This window comes from Ictidomys tridecemlineatus, chromosome 15, assembly GCF_052094955.1.
Source record: "Ictidomys tridecemlineatus isolate mIctTri1 chromosome 15, mIctTri1.hap1, whole genome shotgun sequence".
Taxonomy (NCBI): Eukaryota; Metazoa; Chordata; class Mammalia; order Rodentia; family Sciuridae; genus Ictidomys; species Ictidomys tridecemlineatus.
The window spans coordinates 39,196,389-39,210,272 of record NC_135491.1 but is presented as its reverse complement, the minus strand read 5'-3'; the positions used below and the strand labels follow the sequence as shown (position 1 = coordinate 39,210,272).

The 13,884-nt window shown below is 37.0% G+C and overlaps 1 protein-coding gene across 5 annotated transcripts in view; it reads left to right on the top strand.

Moving 5' to 3' along the window:
• Cdh8 (cadherin 8) overlaps positions 1–13,884 on the top strand; it is a 350,701-nt gene that overhangs the window by 189,038 nt on the left and 147,779 nt on the right. For all 5 annotated transcript variants that reach the window (XM_013365564.4, XM_040279039.2, XM_005318256.5 and 2 more), the window contains exons 5-7: positions 91–258; positions 3,886–4,073; positions 7,838–8,091. In XM_013365564.4, coding sequence (XP_013221018.1) covers positions 91–258; positions 3,886–4,073; positions 7,838–8,091 — 610 coding nt within the window. The remainder of the gene's footprint in view (positions 1–90; positions 259–3,885; positions 4,074–7,837; positions 8,092–13,884) is intronic.

The following is a 13,884-nucleotide window of genomic DNA, read 5'->3' as shown; positions in this document are numbered from 1 at the left end:
CATGATATAAGCACAAGTGTGTTTGTGTTTGTTGCATACATTGCTGAATGAACTCTGCCTGAAAGTCATTCTCCCACTCTTCTCCCCCAGCTATTATAAAAACTGCTCTTCCCAACATGGACAGAGAAGCCAAGGAGGAGTACCTGGTTGTTATTCAAGCCAAAGATATGGGTGGACACTCTGGTGGCCTGTCCGGGACCACGACGCTCACAGTAACCCTTACTGATGTTAATGACAATCCTCCAAAATTTGCACAGAGTAAGTGGATTTCCTGCACTAGATGAGAATATAAGTATGGTATTTTCACTTGAATTTATATTATAATTTTCAGTGACATTCCAAAAACTCATAGCAAATACTGAGTACTTAATTTAGAGAGTATGAAAAAAAAAAATAACCCCTTCGCACTTAACAGCTATCCCATGAACCATCTTTATCCCCATTTCACAGAATTCAAAAACATGGGGAAAATTTCCAAATATCAAGTATGCAGTATGTAACTGAGAAGTAGAATGAGATTGAGATAAGGATGAGAATACCACTAAGATATTGATCAATTATTATTTCTGGTACTGAATAAAAGAAACCAAATGCCCAGTGTCTGTACTGGGGGGAGGCCAACACACTGTAAACTTGCTGCCACACTTGCATGTGTGGCATCTGGGAGGGACAATGCCCATGACTCTCTCCACTCTTTGAGTTAAGGCTGTGCTTTGCCTGTACAACTCCAATAACACCGTAGGCAGTCACCTCAGTGAATTGGGGAGACAATCATTATTTTCTAAGTATCTTGTACTCTGCTGAAACACTTTTTTTTTTTGAGCATTTATCCAAGTAATGTGACATAGAGGAATGAGTCAGCAAAGCCTTTCTGACACAAGGACTCCCAAATTGAAATATGAAGAATGGATAGGTTTAGTTGGAATAAGATGAAACCAGCTAAGAACATAAGAAATCAGGGGAGAGATAAGGGACATTGTAGTTAAAAGATTTTTTTTTTTTTTAAGATTCCACATTGAGATTGGACAGTATACTTCCTTTTCTGCCTGGCCTATTGGACTTAATGTTCTCTAGGCTCAACCATGTTGTCATAAATGGCAAGATATCATTTTTTAAAGTTGAATACTATTCTATCGTATATAAGCACCACAGCTTTTTAAACCAGTCTTCCACCAATGGACACTTAATTTGTTTCTATGTCTTGGCGACTGTGAATAATGTTGCATTGAACATCTGAGGGTAAGGTGAGTGTATGATCTTGTATGGGACAGAAAAGATTTCACAGCAGGTGGAGCATAGAAGTACCAGCTGGAGAATGTGGCAACAGGGGCTAGACAATTAGCATAGGCAGGAATTAGCTGAACTTGGATTTATAGGCCATGTTAAGTACCACAAACTTTATTCTAAGATCACTGAAAATCCATTAGAAGATTTAAAATGGAGGTAGAGTTATAGTTTATCTCTAGGAAAATCAGGAAAAAAATAAAAATCTGGCCTTCTTCTAGTGTCTTTCTCCACACTGCCCCCAGTGAAAGGGATATTTACAAACATTCATGTAAATTGAATAGCCCTGGCAAGCAAGGGTCATAGCAGTGGAAGTGATAGAGTAAAGTATAGGTGTGGTTAATACTTCAGAGTTAATAATGGGAATAGTCTAAGGATTGATCGCCTTTTTCAGATTAAAAAAATGGTTATCATATTTGTGATATTGGAGATATCCACTGGTGCTTTTTACTAGGATAGGAAACATCACAGGACAATTGTTCTTTGAAAAGAAAAGAGAGAAGAGACGGGACAGAGGGATGGAGCTTGAAAATGACATATTTAACACACCTTTGAGAATTTACCTGAAGGAATTCCAAGGCAGAGAGAATAGAGATGCATTTTCATTAAGAATGTTAGAACTTTTACATCTTGCCATTCATAAATTAGACAATAATGCAACCCTTTTAAACAAAATTATTGAAGTGGAGAGCACCATTTCTCCTTGCCTTTCCCCAGTCTTTTATTCCTTATTCAGTTACCATTACAGTTAATGCTATAATGTGCAATTCTTCTTTCTCAGAAAATGATTATCTCAATTCAGCAGTGGCAGATGAGTTTCAAAAGCAGTCCCTTTCTTAGCAGCAATAACTATTAACTATGATCACACTGATAGAGATGATGAGAATGAGCAGAATATCAATGGATAAAGGAATGCTCCATTTGCTTGGTTTCACAAGGCTCCCTGGTGTAGGTCTGGCAGCAAGGTGAGGCCCCTGGCTGGCTTATTTACTTAATAAGCATACCTAAAGGGATCATCTGCAAGCTTACCTGGAATATAAAGTTTGAAAGCAATAGAATCATTATACCAATTATGACCAAATTGGGAGATTCATGTTCCACATGATGATTTTCAGTGCCTACCTATGGTAAAACCATTTGGAAAATGTTTTTTTTTTTTTCTTCCTCAGCCCCATAACTTCATGATTCTAAGAGATACTTTATTTCATCATTAACAGAAAAGGTATTAGAGCTTGATGAAACTTCACTCAGCAACTAAACCAATCTTGTTATGTTGGGCAAAATGAGCCTTGGTTTATCCAAGGGATTCCATGATGGAATTCAAACTAGAACTATGTGATGTTCTCCAGATTTAATTTTTCCTATTGGGTTTATAGTTCATTGAATGTCTATTTCTCCCTTGGTGTGATAGTCTAAAACGTCCTGGTTGTCTGAGTTTTACTTCTCCAGAAACATTCACCAAGACAACCATTTGGTTAAAAGAAACTGAACCTATAGATGGTTCCATTAAACTCCAGTGAGGGAAAGTGAGAGAGAGAAGGATAAAGAGCCAAAGTAGGTGCACAATCTAACCAGCTACCACTGCGGGTGAGTGGAACTTCATCTCATGCAGAAAAATCTGGCCTATTAGAAAGAAATAAAAGAAAAAGGGAAAATAGAATGTCCTAGGATTTTATATACTACCTCCTGTGAGTCCTGGAGGGCTGCTTCTGCAGGGGAATGAGTGCCCTGGAAGTTCCAGTCTGACATGCAATGGACCAAATGGAATATGAAAGCCAGAGGAATCCCTCAGGCAAAGAAATGCAGGAGCTGGCAGTTAGATGTAGGGCAGGTGTGATCTAAAGTGGTAATGGCCAGGGATTGTGTTTGGAGCACCCCCAGTTTACAGGATACCAAGGAAAGTGAGTGACAACAACATCACAATGAAAGCCATTTGAATAAAAATAGGACAAGTGCCACTAATTAGACATGTTTTACTGTCCCCATAGGAGAATGAAAATACACTGTAATTGTATTTTGCCTAGGGAGTTTTGAAGGTAGCATTTTTGTCTTCAGAGCAATGAGGACATTAGTAACAGGAGGAGTGTTTCTTGTGTCTGAACAGCTTGCTGCAGGGCACAGCAGAAGTTTAGTAATTGGATTTTATCAAAAAACGGTCTACAAGTCTGTAAATATAAAAGTAAGTTCAAAAGTGACTTTCAGTATGTTACATATCGCATCTTTCTGAGCTGAAATTAGCTTAATATGTTATGTTGGGCAACAATGAATATGTCCACAGGCAGTCAGTGTGATTATACAGCAAACTGGAAGGTACATTCACATAGACTCACTAATATTCTGATCTAGTTGTTCCAAATATATACCTGATAAACATGGTTGAACAAATCCCAAATCTCAGAAGAATCTTGAAAAAAAGAGTTCACTGCTCTGGGAAATATTTGTCTCTCTTTATTTAGAAGACTGCATGTTTCACAAGGCAATGGGGATATTCTCATCTTTTCCCTTGTTCAGAACAAAGGAAGCACTTAACACCTATCTGCTGAATGGATTCGTACATAGCTAGCATTGGTGCAGCACTCAGTGTTTCTACTCTTTTCTAAGGTCTGTATCACTTCTCAGTACCAGAAGATGTGGTTCTTGGCACGGCAATAGGAAGGGTCAAGGCCAATGACCAGGATGTTGGTGAAAATGCACAGTCCTCTTATGACATCATTGACGGAGATGGAACAGCACTCTTTGAAATCACCTCCGACGCCCAGGCCCAGGATGGCATTATACGACTAAGAAAGGTAAGCTAAGGAAGGTTTTGCTCATCTTTAAAATACCATCCACAGACACTTGAGCTTGGACTGTCAGAATCTTAGAGCTGGTAGGCATTTGGCTTTTCCTTGTAAAACATGATGACTATTAGGATCCTTTTAGCACCTCTAATCCATTGGGCCCACTTCACATTTCAGCTGAAGCTCAGGTAAACAGCTACCATGATGGTGCTGACCTCTCATCTTAACCTGATATTTCTCTCCTTGTCTATTCCTCAGTGACTTTCCCTAAGCCCCGAGAGCTTAGGGAAAGCTAACTCCGCCTTTGTACAGGGCACTGCAGCTATTAAAGAAAGTCAATGCCCAGAAGGGAACTCTCAACCAATTGGGAACAAAAGTTGATGGACAGTTAGTATTCTGAGGCATATTGCTTAATGTCTGCTAAGAGTATTCTCAGTAGAAGTCAGTCTCAGTTGCCCCACAATGGTGACAAGTTCAATAGCTTTTAGTCTTTCCCTGTATAACTCTCCTATTTCTGTACTGCTGCTTTCTCAAAGATCTTCCAAGATATATTGACATTTCCCCCAAGTCTTTATTGAAAGCTGAACTTTCAGGAAAAACTCAAAGACAGGCTGAACATTCAGGTTCAGATATCCTAGCCAGCTCTGGAGCTCTGATTAGAAGACCAACCCTGCTACCACTAGCTGCTCTAAACTATGGGTTAACAGCCCAGTCATTATGGGAAATGAAATAAAACTCAGTTTAGCCTTACTTCTGGGTGTAGGGCTACTATTAGGAAAAAAACTTAAAAAGTGTCTCTGAATGTAGACTTTGACAATGTGAGACTGCTTTTGCCATCAATCTATGGCTCACGGTAGATATGAAAAATTCTGTTCATTTTTCCATTTTTATTTCTTATAATAAAAAAGTTCACAAGGAATGTGCAAAACATAGTTTATTATTTTATGTACACAAAGCCTTGCAAGGGAAAATACTCTTATCCTCATCAAAACTTTGTTGGAAATCATTCTACATACCTTTGTCATGAAGTAGGTCATGCTATTTTTGAATGGATAAATAAGAAGTACATGGGAGATTCTTAGGAGCCAATAATTCCTTCCTCTGTCTTGATCAGCATGTCATTGATATGATTCACTATGTGATTTTCTGATGTTACATAAAGATCCATTATTCCCAGAGGTCCTGCTCTTAAAATTTCCCATTGAAGAGTTATTAACCATAGAAATATGAAATCTTCTGTTTACATTTTTGTATAAATATAATGTTAAAAATCAATTTGGGAAAAAAAATGGATGCATTTTTTTTCACTTTCTTTTGAGCAATACTGTTTTCAGATCAGGATCCTAGCTTGGGTTTAGAACTCAAGAGTTGCAAAATGTTTAAAAACTCATATTTGAAATGGAGTGCAGTATAATGACACTTGAGTCAATTACTAAATGACCCAGAGCCACATTGTCTTTGGCTAGCAATTCCTAATGTGATGTTTATTGTTATTCTTAACTGCTATCCTTTGTTGCCATAAGGTGCTTTTTATAAACTGAAACATTAGCTGTTTTATGTTTTTGTCCACTGTTATTCATAAACTTGGAAGCATGTACTTTGTACCTTGACACAAGTATTTTACTTTAGAGAATAATTCACGCGCCTTCAATTCATGGGCCATCTAATTTGTCTGATGACAGAAGAATATATTTAGGTACATTGTTGTTATATGAGCTAAAGGTGAGACACAACTAGGTTTTGAATCTGCCTACATATTTCTTTATATGCTCACCTGCTTCGTAGCACAGCACTTAACAGTAGAATATATTGAGGTACATTGTTGTTATATGAGCTACAGGTGAGACCCTCCTTGCATGGAAGCCTTCTGATCTGTACTTATTACTGAAGTGTATCAGGCAACAAGCAAGGTACAGGGGTTCCCACTTTTTTTTTCCTTTCAGGCAACAACAGTCATTAATCCCCCTCTATAAGTGATTGCAAAAATTCTCTGGAAAATCCTGAGGAGAAGGCCTAGAGACTTACCATTGGCTGAGATTTGTGAGAATAGGAGGAATGGAAAAGTGGAAGATGCTAAACAAAGAGTCCAACCTCTCAGCTAAGACTGGATAAATAATTTTTTGAATGACCTATATTACAACATGTGGCCACAGTTAATGATAATGTATTGTGTACTTCAAAATTGCCAGAACAAATTTTTATTATTCTCCTCATCCCCCCAAAAATCTGAAACAATTAGTGATGTGATAGATATGTTAATTAGCTTGATTGAACTTTTCCTTAACATAAACATAGATGAAAACATCAAATAGTATCCCATAAACATATAAAATTATTATTTGTCAATTAAAAAATAAAATTAAGAAATTAACAATAGAATCCATTATATTGAACATTGTTTGCAAAGACCTTGAAATTGTAAAATTGTTACAGTAGGGGTGATTGACAAATGTGATTATGCCGATAGTGAATCATTTATTCATAGGTTATATACTTGTGCCTACTAATTTCAGAATCAACAGGGAAGTGAATGTTTGCATAGTTTACTGGAAAATATTGGCGGGGGGAAGCTAAGTCTCATTAGATCTGAATTCAAATATAAAAATCAACACAAAAATTTTAAGTAAGAATATATATTTAAGCTTGCCTAAGAGTTCTGAAAGACTTCACTGATGGTAGTTTGTGTTCCAGCTTCTTATTTTTTAAAAATCTGCATTGCAGATTTAAAGTTCTGTTTCTTATGAGAAATTGTAATGCAGACGTAACTATCTCCTTGAATCTTGACAGTCTTGCATTCTTGAAATCTGGAGTATTATAAGTTGCCAAGAATTGGGCTATAAGGGTTCTGATGCAGATGGGTCTCTGGTGTATTTAAAGGGACTATCTTCTCTTACCTCACTCTATTAACCTAGGCCAATGACAAGAGTCTCTTGCCCTGATAAGGAATGAAGTGTTAATATGTCAGAAATATTTTCAGTAATGGTACAATGAAGCAACTGCAAGTTGTTTTTAAGTGGTTGGTGAGTGCATACTCAGACCAAGTTCTATTTATACTGCACTCACTTTCCTTCTTCTAAATATAAACACAGCTAGGTTTTGAATCTGCCTACATATTTCTTTATATGCTCACCTGCTTGGTAGCACAGCACTTAACAGTAAAGACCTTTGCCAAGGCCCTAAAAAATAATAAACCTCATTTTAATTATATAATCAGTAAAGTAGCAATGCTTTAGAAATAAAATAAGAAAACACTCTTTGTTGGGATCCGTGCTAAATTATGCTTTAAAATGTCTCCTTGGACTAAACAATGATTATTTCTAGTTCTTTACATTTCACACACTGTTGCAGAAATGAGAAAATATTCTTCCCAGATAGAGATTGCATTCGATGCTGCCTTATCTCCTACCAGCAGAGGCCTGATTAACTGGCTGATTAGTATGCAGGTCATGCTATCACTAGTAAAATTTTATTATGACTCTGAAGTGAAATTTTGATGGCAGAATTCATGACTGTGAATATTTTGTGAATTCCAAGTGAAATGAGCAAAACAAAACAAAACAATGGGAGATTAGATTCACTGAGCTTGTATAATAAACAGATATCAATAAATGCCTGTAAAATTTACAGGTTGAATCTAGGGGAATGGAGAGTGATCCCATTAAGACTCACAAATGGGCTTAAATGCACCTAACTTTCATCCATCAGCATTATACTCATTTGTTCTTGCTGCTGCGGTCATTAGTGAAGCATTCATCTTTGTCATTTCTTAACAGCCTCTGGACTTTGAGACCAAGAAATCCTATACTTTGAAGGTGGAGGCAGCCAATGTCCATATTGACCCACGTTTCAGCAGCAGGGGACCCTTTAAAGATACGGCTACGGTTAAAATTGTCGTGGAGGATGCCGATGAGCCTCCTGTCTTCTCTTCGCCAACGTACCTCCTGGAAGTTCATGAAAATGCTGCTCTGAACTCCGTGATTGGACAAGTGACTGCTCGTGACCCTGATGTCACATCTAGTCCTATAAGGTATTTCTCTTTTAAATGACGTACTGGCAACTTGCAAGGACAAACTCATCATTACAAAATGCTATGATTGGGTCCACATTCTGCGTGGCTGCCTTTGAGTCTAGGATCACATGACAAAGGAATTTTGGCCCAAACGTGCTCTGTCTGTGTGTCTGTGTATATGTGAATATATGCACATAGAGATACGTGCCTACTAAGGGCATCACACAATGTCTGACACCAGAAACCTCAAGATTAATCAACCTATTGAGCTTTTATAAAGCCCAATGATGATGCAAAATCCCAAATATTTTGCAGCACATTTTGGGTGAACCTTTTATATTTTTTCTTTTATTGCTTTTTAGCATTGCAAAAGCTAGTTTGTCTTACAGTGATACATTATAACTGATACAGTTATACATTAGAATGTAAAGACATAAGACTGCTGTGTGAATGTATTAAGAGGATCCCATCTTATTTCCGTTTGATGTTTGGCTTTAAAATTAGCTTTTTCTCAGTTCATGGGCATTTCTCTTTGGTCAGCATATCTGGTTCAGTGTCTTTTAGACAACAATCTTTTCCCTCACTTTGAAATTGTCTTTTGTTTACATTTTTTTCTGCTCAGAAATTTTTAGCAGGATGAGAAATAGTTGTTTATGAGAGGCTTTCTTTTTCTTTTTTCTTTTCTTTTCTTTCTTTTCTTTTTTTTTTTTTTTAAGAAATGAGGCTCAATCCTATTTTCTTTTTTTCTGTTGAACTGTAAATACCTTTTCTCTTTTGCCAATCACCCAAATGGCAGTACAGGTACTCAAGCTAAATAGCTTCCTTTGAAAAGCATGCTGAAAATCTATACTTTGAAGGCTGGTCTCTAAGGGTGAAGTGTTGGCTAATGATGTGTTTGAGTGTGGATTTCAAATATTTTCTTTGAAAATTTTGTTGGGGGAAGGAGGAGAGAGAGAAAAAGAGAGAGAGAGAGAGAATATAAATAAACTAGGTGGAGGAGTAAGATTTTGTTTTAAGGAATTATATAGTAAATCTATATGTAAGGTGTCAACACACACACCCAGCACCCAACTTTGAATTTCTAAGTCAGAGATATCTAGAACAGACCACCCTTCTTACTAATTTATTTACGGAAATTCTCGGCAAAAGAGTTTTCTAGAAGTTTTATTTATTTACTTTTTAAAAAATGTATTAAACCCTCATTGCCAAAAAGGGTGCTCAGTCTAAGAAGCTGAGAGAAACTCTGCAGAATAGTCCTCAATAACTTGAATTTGAACATAGGGGAAATGTTTTCATATCCAGAATACCCTCTTAACACAATATAGTTCCAAATTTAGGATGATAAGTAATAGTACATCCCATAAGGAATCAGATAAAGCTTTCTACAGATGAATGCAGTCTCAAAGAAGACAAAACTGAGGAGGTTAGGAATGGTCCGTGGTCAGGTTCAGAGGAATTCAACACACTGTAGATTTATACAGTACCCCTTATTTAACTAAGGGAAAAATATCTTTGAAAGGTCAAATATTAAATGAAAGGGCAAGAATTATCCAGAAAGACAAGTTTACATGAACATCCCTTTTCTGAATCTCTAGTAAAGTTATGCAATGGCTTTATGGTGGAATTCTTTTGTAGAGAGGGGCAGTGATATTTTTATATATAGGGATAGTGATATTTTAAGTGAATGAATGTGCCTCATTTTTATATTTCTTCATTTTCTCTGAAAGAAATACATACAGAGGAAAAATTGTCACTTTTTTTATATCTCCAAGCATGAGATCGATGCTAAAGGAAGTAAACAAGATTGGTTCAACTGAGGAATCAGTCTGGGAATAGTTTGAGCCTTTCGATTTGACAAGGTTTCTACACTTAGCAGTGAGGAGCATATAAGGACTCAGAAAGATACCAAGCCATCAGTCCTGTGGAGTAATAGGGATTCAGATATTGGGGCGATTACAGGAATACTCCAAAATTGTGTCCATGGTACCAGTTATACAGGACCTGCTGTGTGTAGATATGTTTTTCCTCAGTTAAAGGTAAGGTCTGAGAAATTTTTTGTGCCATGGTGAATTGGCAGAGCTGGGTTTAAATCCTGGCTCATAAAACTCCATACACTTTTGCTCCTTGAATGATCTATCCATTCTACTGAGCAAAAAAAAACAAAAAAAAAAAAAACAAAAAACCAGAGACTTACTGATCATAATTTCAGTACATAGGAAATCAAGCCGTTATTCTCACTGTACTTACTTGTTACTACTATTTTTATTGTTGCACTGTCTGGAGAGTTGTGTGTAAAGGAAGCTAGAGCCTGGTCAGCAACAACCACCTGGCTTAGAAGTATTTCATTTTCAGACAAGCTAAGTAGGATTTGAGGCTGTGTTACCAGGAAGAGATGGACAGATAAAGTATAAATTGATGACACAGACATATCTGTGTTTTTGATAGATGTCAGGCAAGTACCAGCTCCTATACATCTACGGTCCCATACAAAGAAGTGAGGTTGCTATTTCAAAGCATTTACAATAGGCTTTGAAGTGACAGTCACAAGGTGCTCCCCACACAGCCCTGATAGGAGGTGGACAGCTCCGTGACATGAGAATGCAGCCACACCAGCTGTGCTTTTCAGCATCTGTTCTGTGTCGCTGAAGCTCCTTCCCTACCAGTTGGGATACAGAGAGCAGCTTTCCCCTGTCTATGCACAACTGGTTAATTTCTGTAGAAAATTAAATTTCCTGACTAGCCAGAGCCATGCCTAGTTCTTTATGAGCCTAGCAGATGGATTTATAGCTATTTATCCTTTTAAAACACGACTCGAAGACATGGATACTCAGGGAATTGTAGAGTAACAGATATCCATTATTTTCTCTTTAAGATTATTGTATTTCATAGGCTGACAAGAACATACCTATTTTTTAGGTTAATATTTGCTTTGCCATGCAGCAAGATAGAGGTATTTATTGTGGTCACCGCCCTGCTAAAATGTATAGCCATTCACTAGTTGGTCAACTTCTGTAAGACTTCTTCTGAGTACACATCATCTAGTTAGAAATATCCTGCATTTTAGAATTCATACACCTATCGCTGAATCTGTATCTGTATCTAGATGTCTGTATATGTCCTTCTAGGAAAAGAATGGATAGTGCATTAAGCAAAATCCACAGTCACATCTTTACCCTCAACAATAATATTAATTAAGCATTTATATTTTTTTGAAGATGACATATTTTTAACTTAGTCAAATGAAATTTCAAACTGTACCATGATTGCTGTCCTGTCAGACTTTTCATCTCTGAAATTCTCTGAGGTTCCGTTTCCTCACTGGTATGGGATTATAATATCTTCCTCATGATTAAATAAAGATATTAAATAATCTGTTGTAGCTATTAGAATTACCAGCTAATAAAACGTAAACCACCAACAACTAACTTTACATTGTAAATGTAAATTAAAAACCTACTTCTTATTTTAGCCAAGATTGTTCTAAGAAAAGTGGCTAACTATATGGAGAATGATCTATTTTTGGTTTTGCTGTCTGCTAACTAGTATGGTAATTAAACTCATTTAATCTAATTTGTCCCTGCTACTTACCTAAATATTGTTACAATAAGTGCTTAATGTGTGTCAGGGACTGTGCTCCTAACTCCTCTCTAAGATAATATGTAGTCATTATTCCCACTTATCAGATGAGAAAACTGAGGATAGAAACACTATCTTGTTCAATGTTGCACGAATGCTGAAGAGTGGGTCTGGATGTGTTAGTCAGATTTCCATCACTGTGACAAAATACCTGATAAAATCAACTTTAAAGAGGAAAGTTTCATTTGGGATCCTGGTCTTAGATGTTTCAGTCCATGATTCCTTGGCTGCATTGTTGTGTGCCTGTTATGGCAAAGTACATTATGGTAGGAGGGCATGGCTGAAGAAGCTGAGCACATCATGACATCCAAGAAGGAAAGAGAGAGATACTGGAAGTGACGAGAATCTCAATATCCTCTTGAAGGACATGTCCCAATGACCTAACATCCTTCCATGAGTTTCTACCTTCTAATGCCCCTACTACTTTCCAATAGTGACTTAGGCTGATTACCAAATCTTTAACACAAGAACTTTGGGGGATACTCCAAACCAAATTCAAGAATTGCTTTTCCTTAAATTTATTTTTTATAATGAAATGCTGTTCTCTGCCGGAACGCAACAGTTCCTCTGATTTTTGTAATTCCAGCCGTGTCCATATACTTTAGTATGGTTTAACAGGAATAATTTATTTGAAATATTAAACTTCATTCTCTAAATAATCTTATCAAATCCAGCATGCAAAACAGGGAAGAAGAACAAATAAGTAAATTCTATGGAGTTTACTAATTATGGCTGGGTGTTCCTTGCTCATCTGTCTAGCCACTTTGGACAGGTTTGTTACTGTTGGCTGTGAATCATATTCTGATCTGGGAGGTCAATGTGGAAACCATGATATTTTCATTTGATGAATCAGATGTTGTGCTATTTTTTAAGTATTATTTCCTTCAGACACTGGGGAATGGATAGGATGATTTCAGTTTTCTGGAAAAGAAACCTGAATCTCCAAATGGATAATTTGTCTGTGCATGGAGATAAAGCAGATGAGTATGGGGGCAAGGTTTAAGCCTAAGCTTCGTATTACCATTGACCACTACCATATTGTCTTCTCCACTAGGCTATAAAATCTTGAATGGGAGTAGGATAATGACATCTGATAGTTACTGAGCCCATACATTGGGACAGACACGTGAAAACAATGATATATGCAACAAATTATTTATACTTCAGTTAAAATTTTCTACCACAGAGTAGGTTTTAAAAATTATATATATATATTTCCCCCCCCCCCCGTGGACACAACATCTGTATTTTATTTGTATGTGGTGCTGAGGATTGAACTCAGTGCCCCACGCATACCAGGCGAGCACGCTACTGCTTGAGCCACATTCCCAGGTTTTAAAAATAAATTGAGGCTTTCATACAAACTTCGATGGCCCTTTTGCCCCCTTTTAGTATCTTTATTTCAAGCGTGTTTTAGGTGTCACCATGGTTGAGATTGCACCTGGCTGTTTTTGAGGTGGTCACTTCCTATTTCTTTCAGACCATTCACCTTAAATGAGATTAAATGAGTTGCTTAAATGAAAAGTAGGAATGACAGCCATTTAGAAACCAGAATAGGAGGTTGACATATGATTGTGGTGGTCACAGTGTTCTCTTGTTCTGGTCCCTCTTGAGTGTTAAGTGTCCACTCTACACAAGAGCCTTGCATTGTTTTTCTCTGCCTGGTATTCTGGCATTTTTTATAATTCATCTCAGTTACCAGGCTGGCTGTTAACGAGCTATTTTCATGAAAACACTCCTTAGAGTCATGATTTCCAATGAAGCTACAGTGGAAATTTTTCATACTATATACAACTTAATGTTAATTTGGGCTGAGGACTTTGCATTGATTAATTTCTTCTGCAGTCTTAAAGCAATTTATGTTTTTGGCAAGGACCTAAGTCTCTCTCTCTCTCTCTCTCTCTCTCTCTCTCTCTCTCTCTCTCTCTCTGTGTGTGTGTGTATGTGTAAGACTTAGAATCTGAGATTTACCCTCCTAAAGGATTTTCAAGTGCCAAATAAAGTTTTATTACCTTATAAGTACAATGTTGTCAGCAGATCTGTAGAATTTATTCATTTTGTATAACTAAAACTCTACTTGTTAACTGGTAATACCCCATACCCCTGTCACACCCCTTACAAATAGAATTCTTCTCTCTGATTTTCTGTTTCTGGTACATCATATAGGTGGAATTA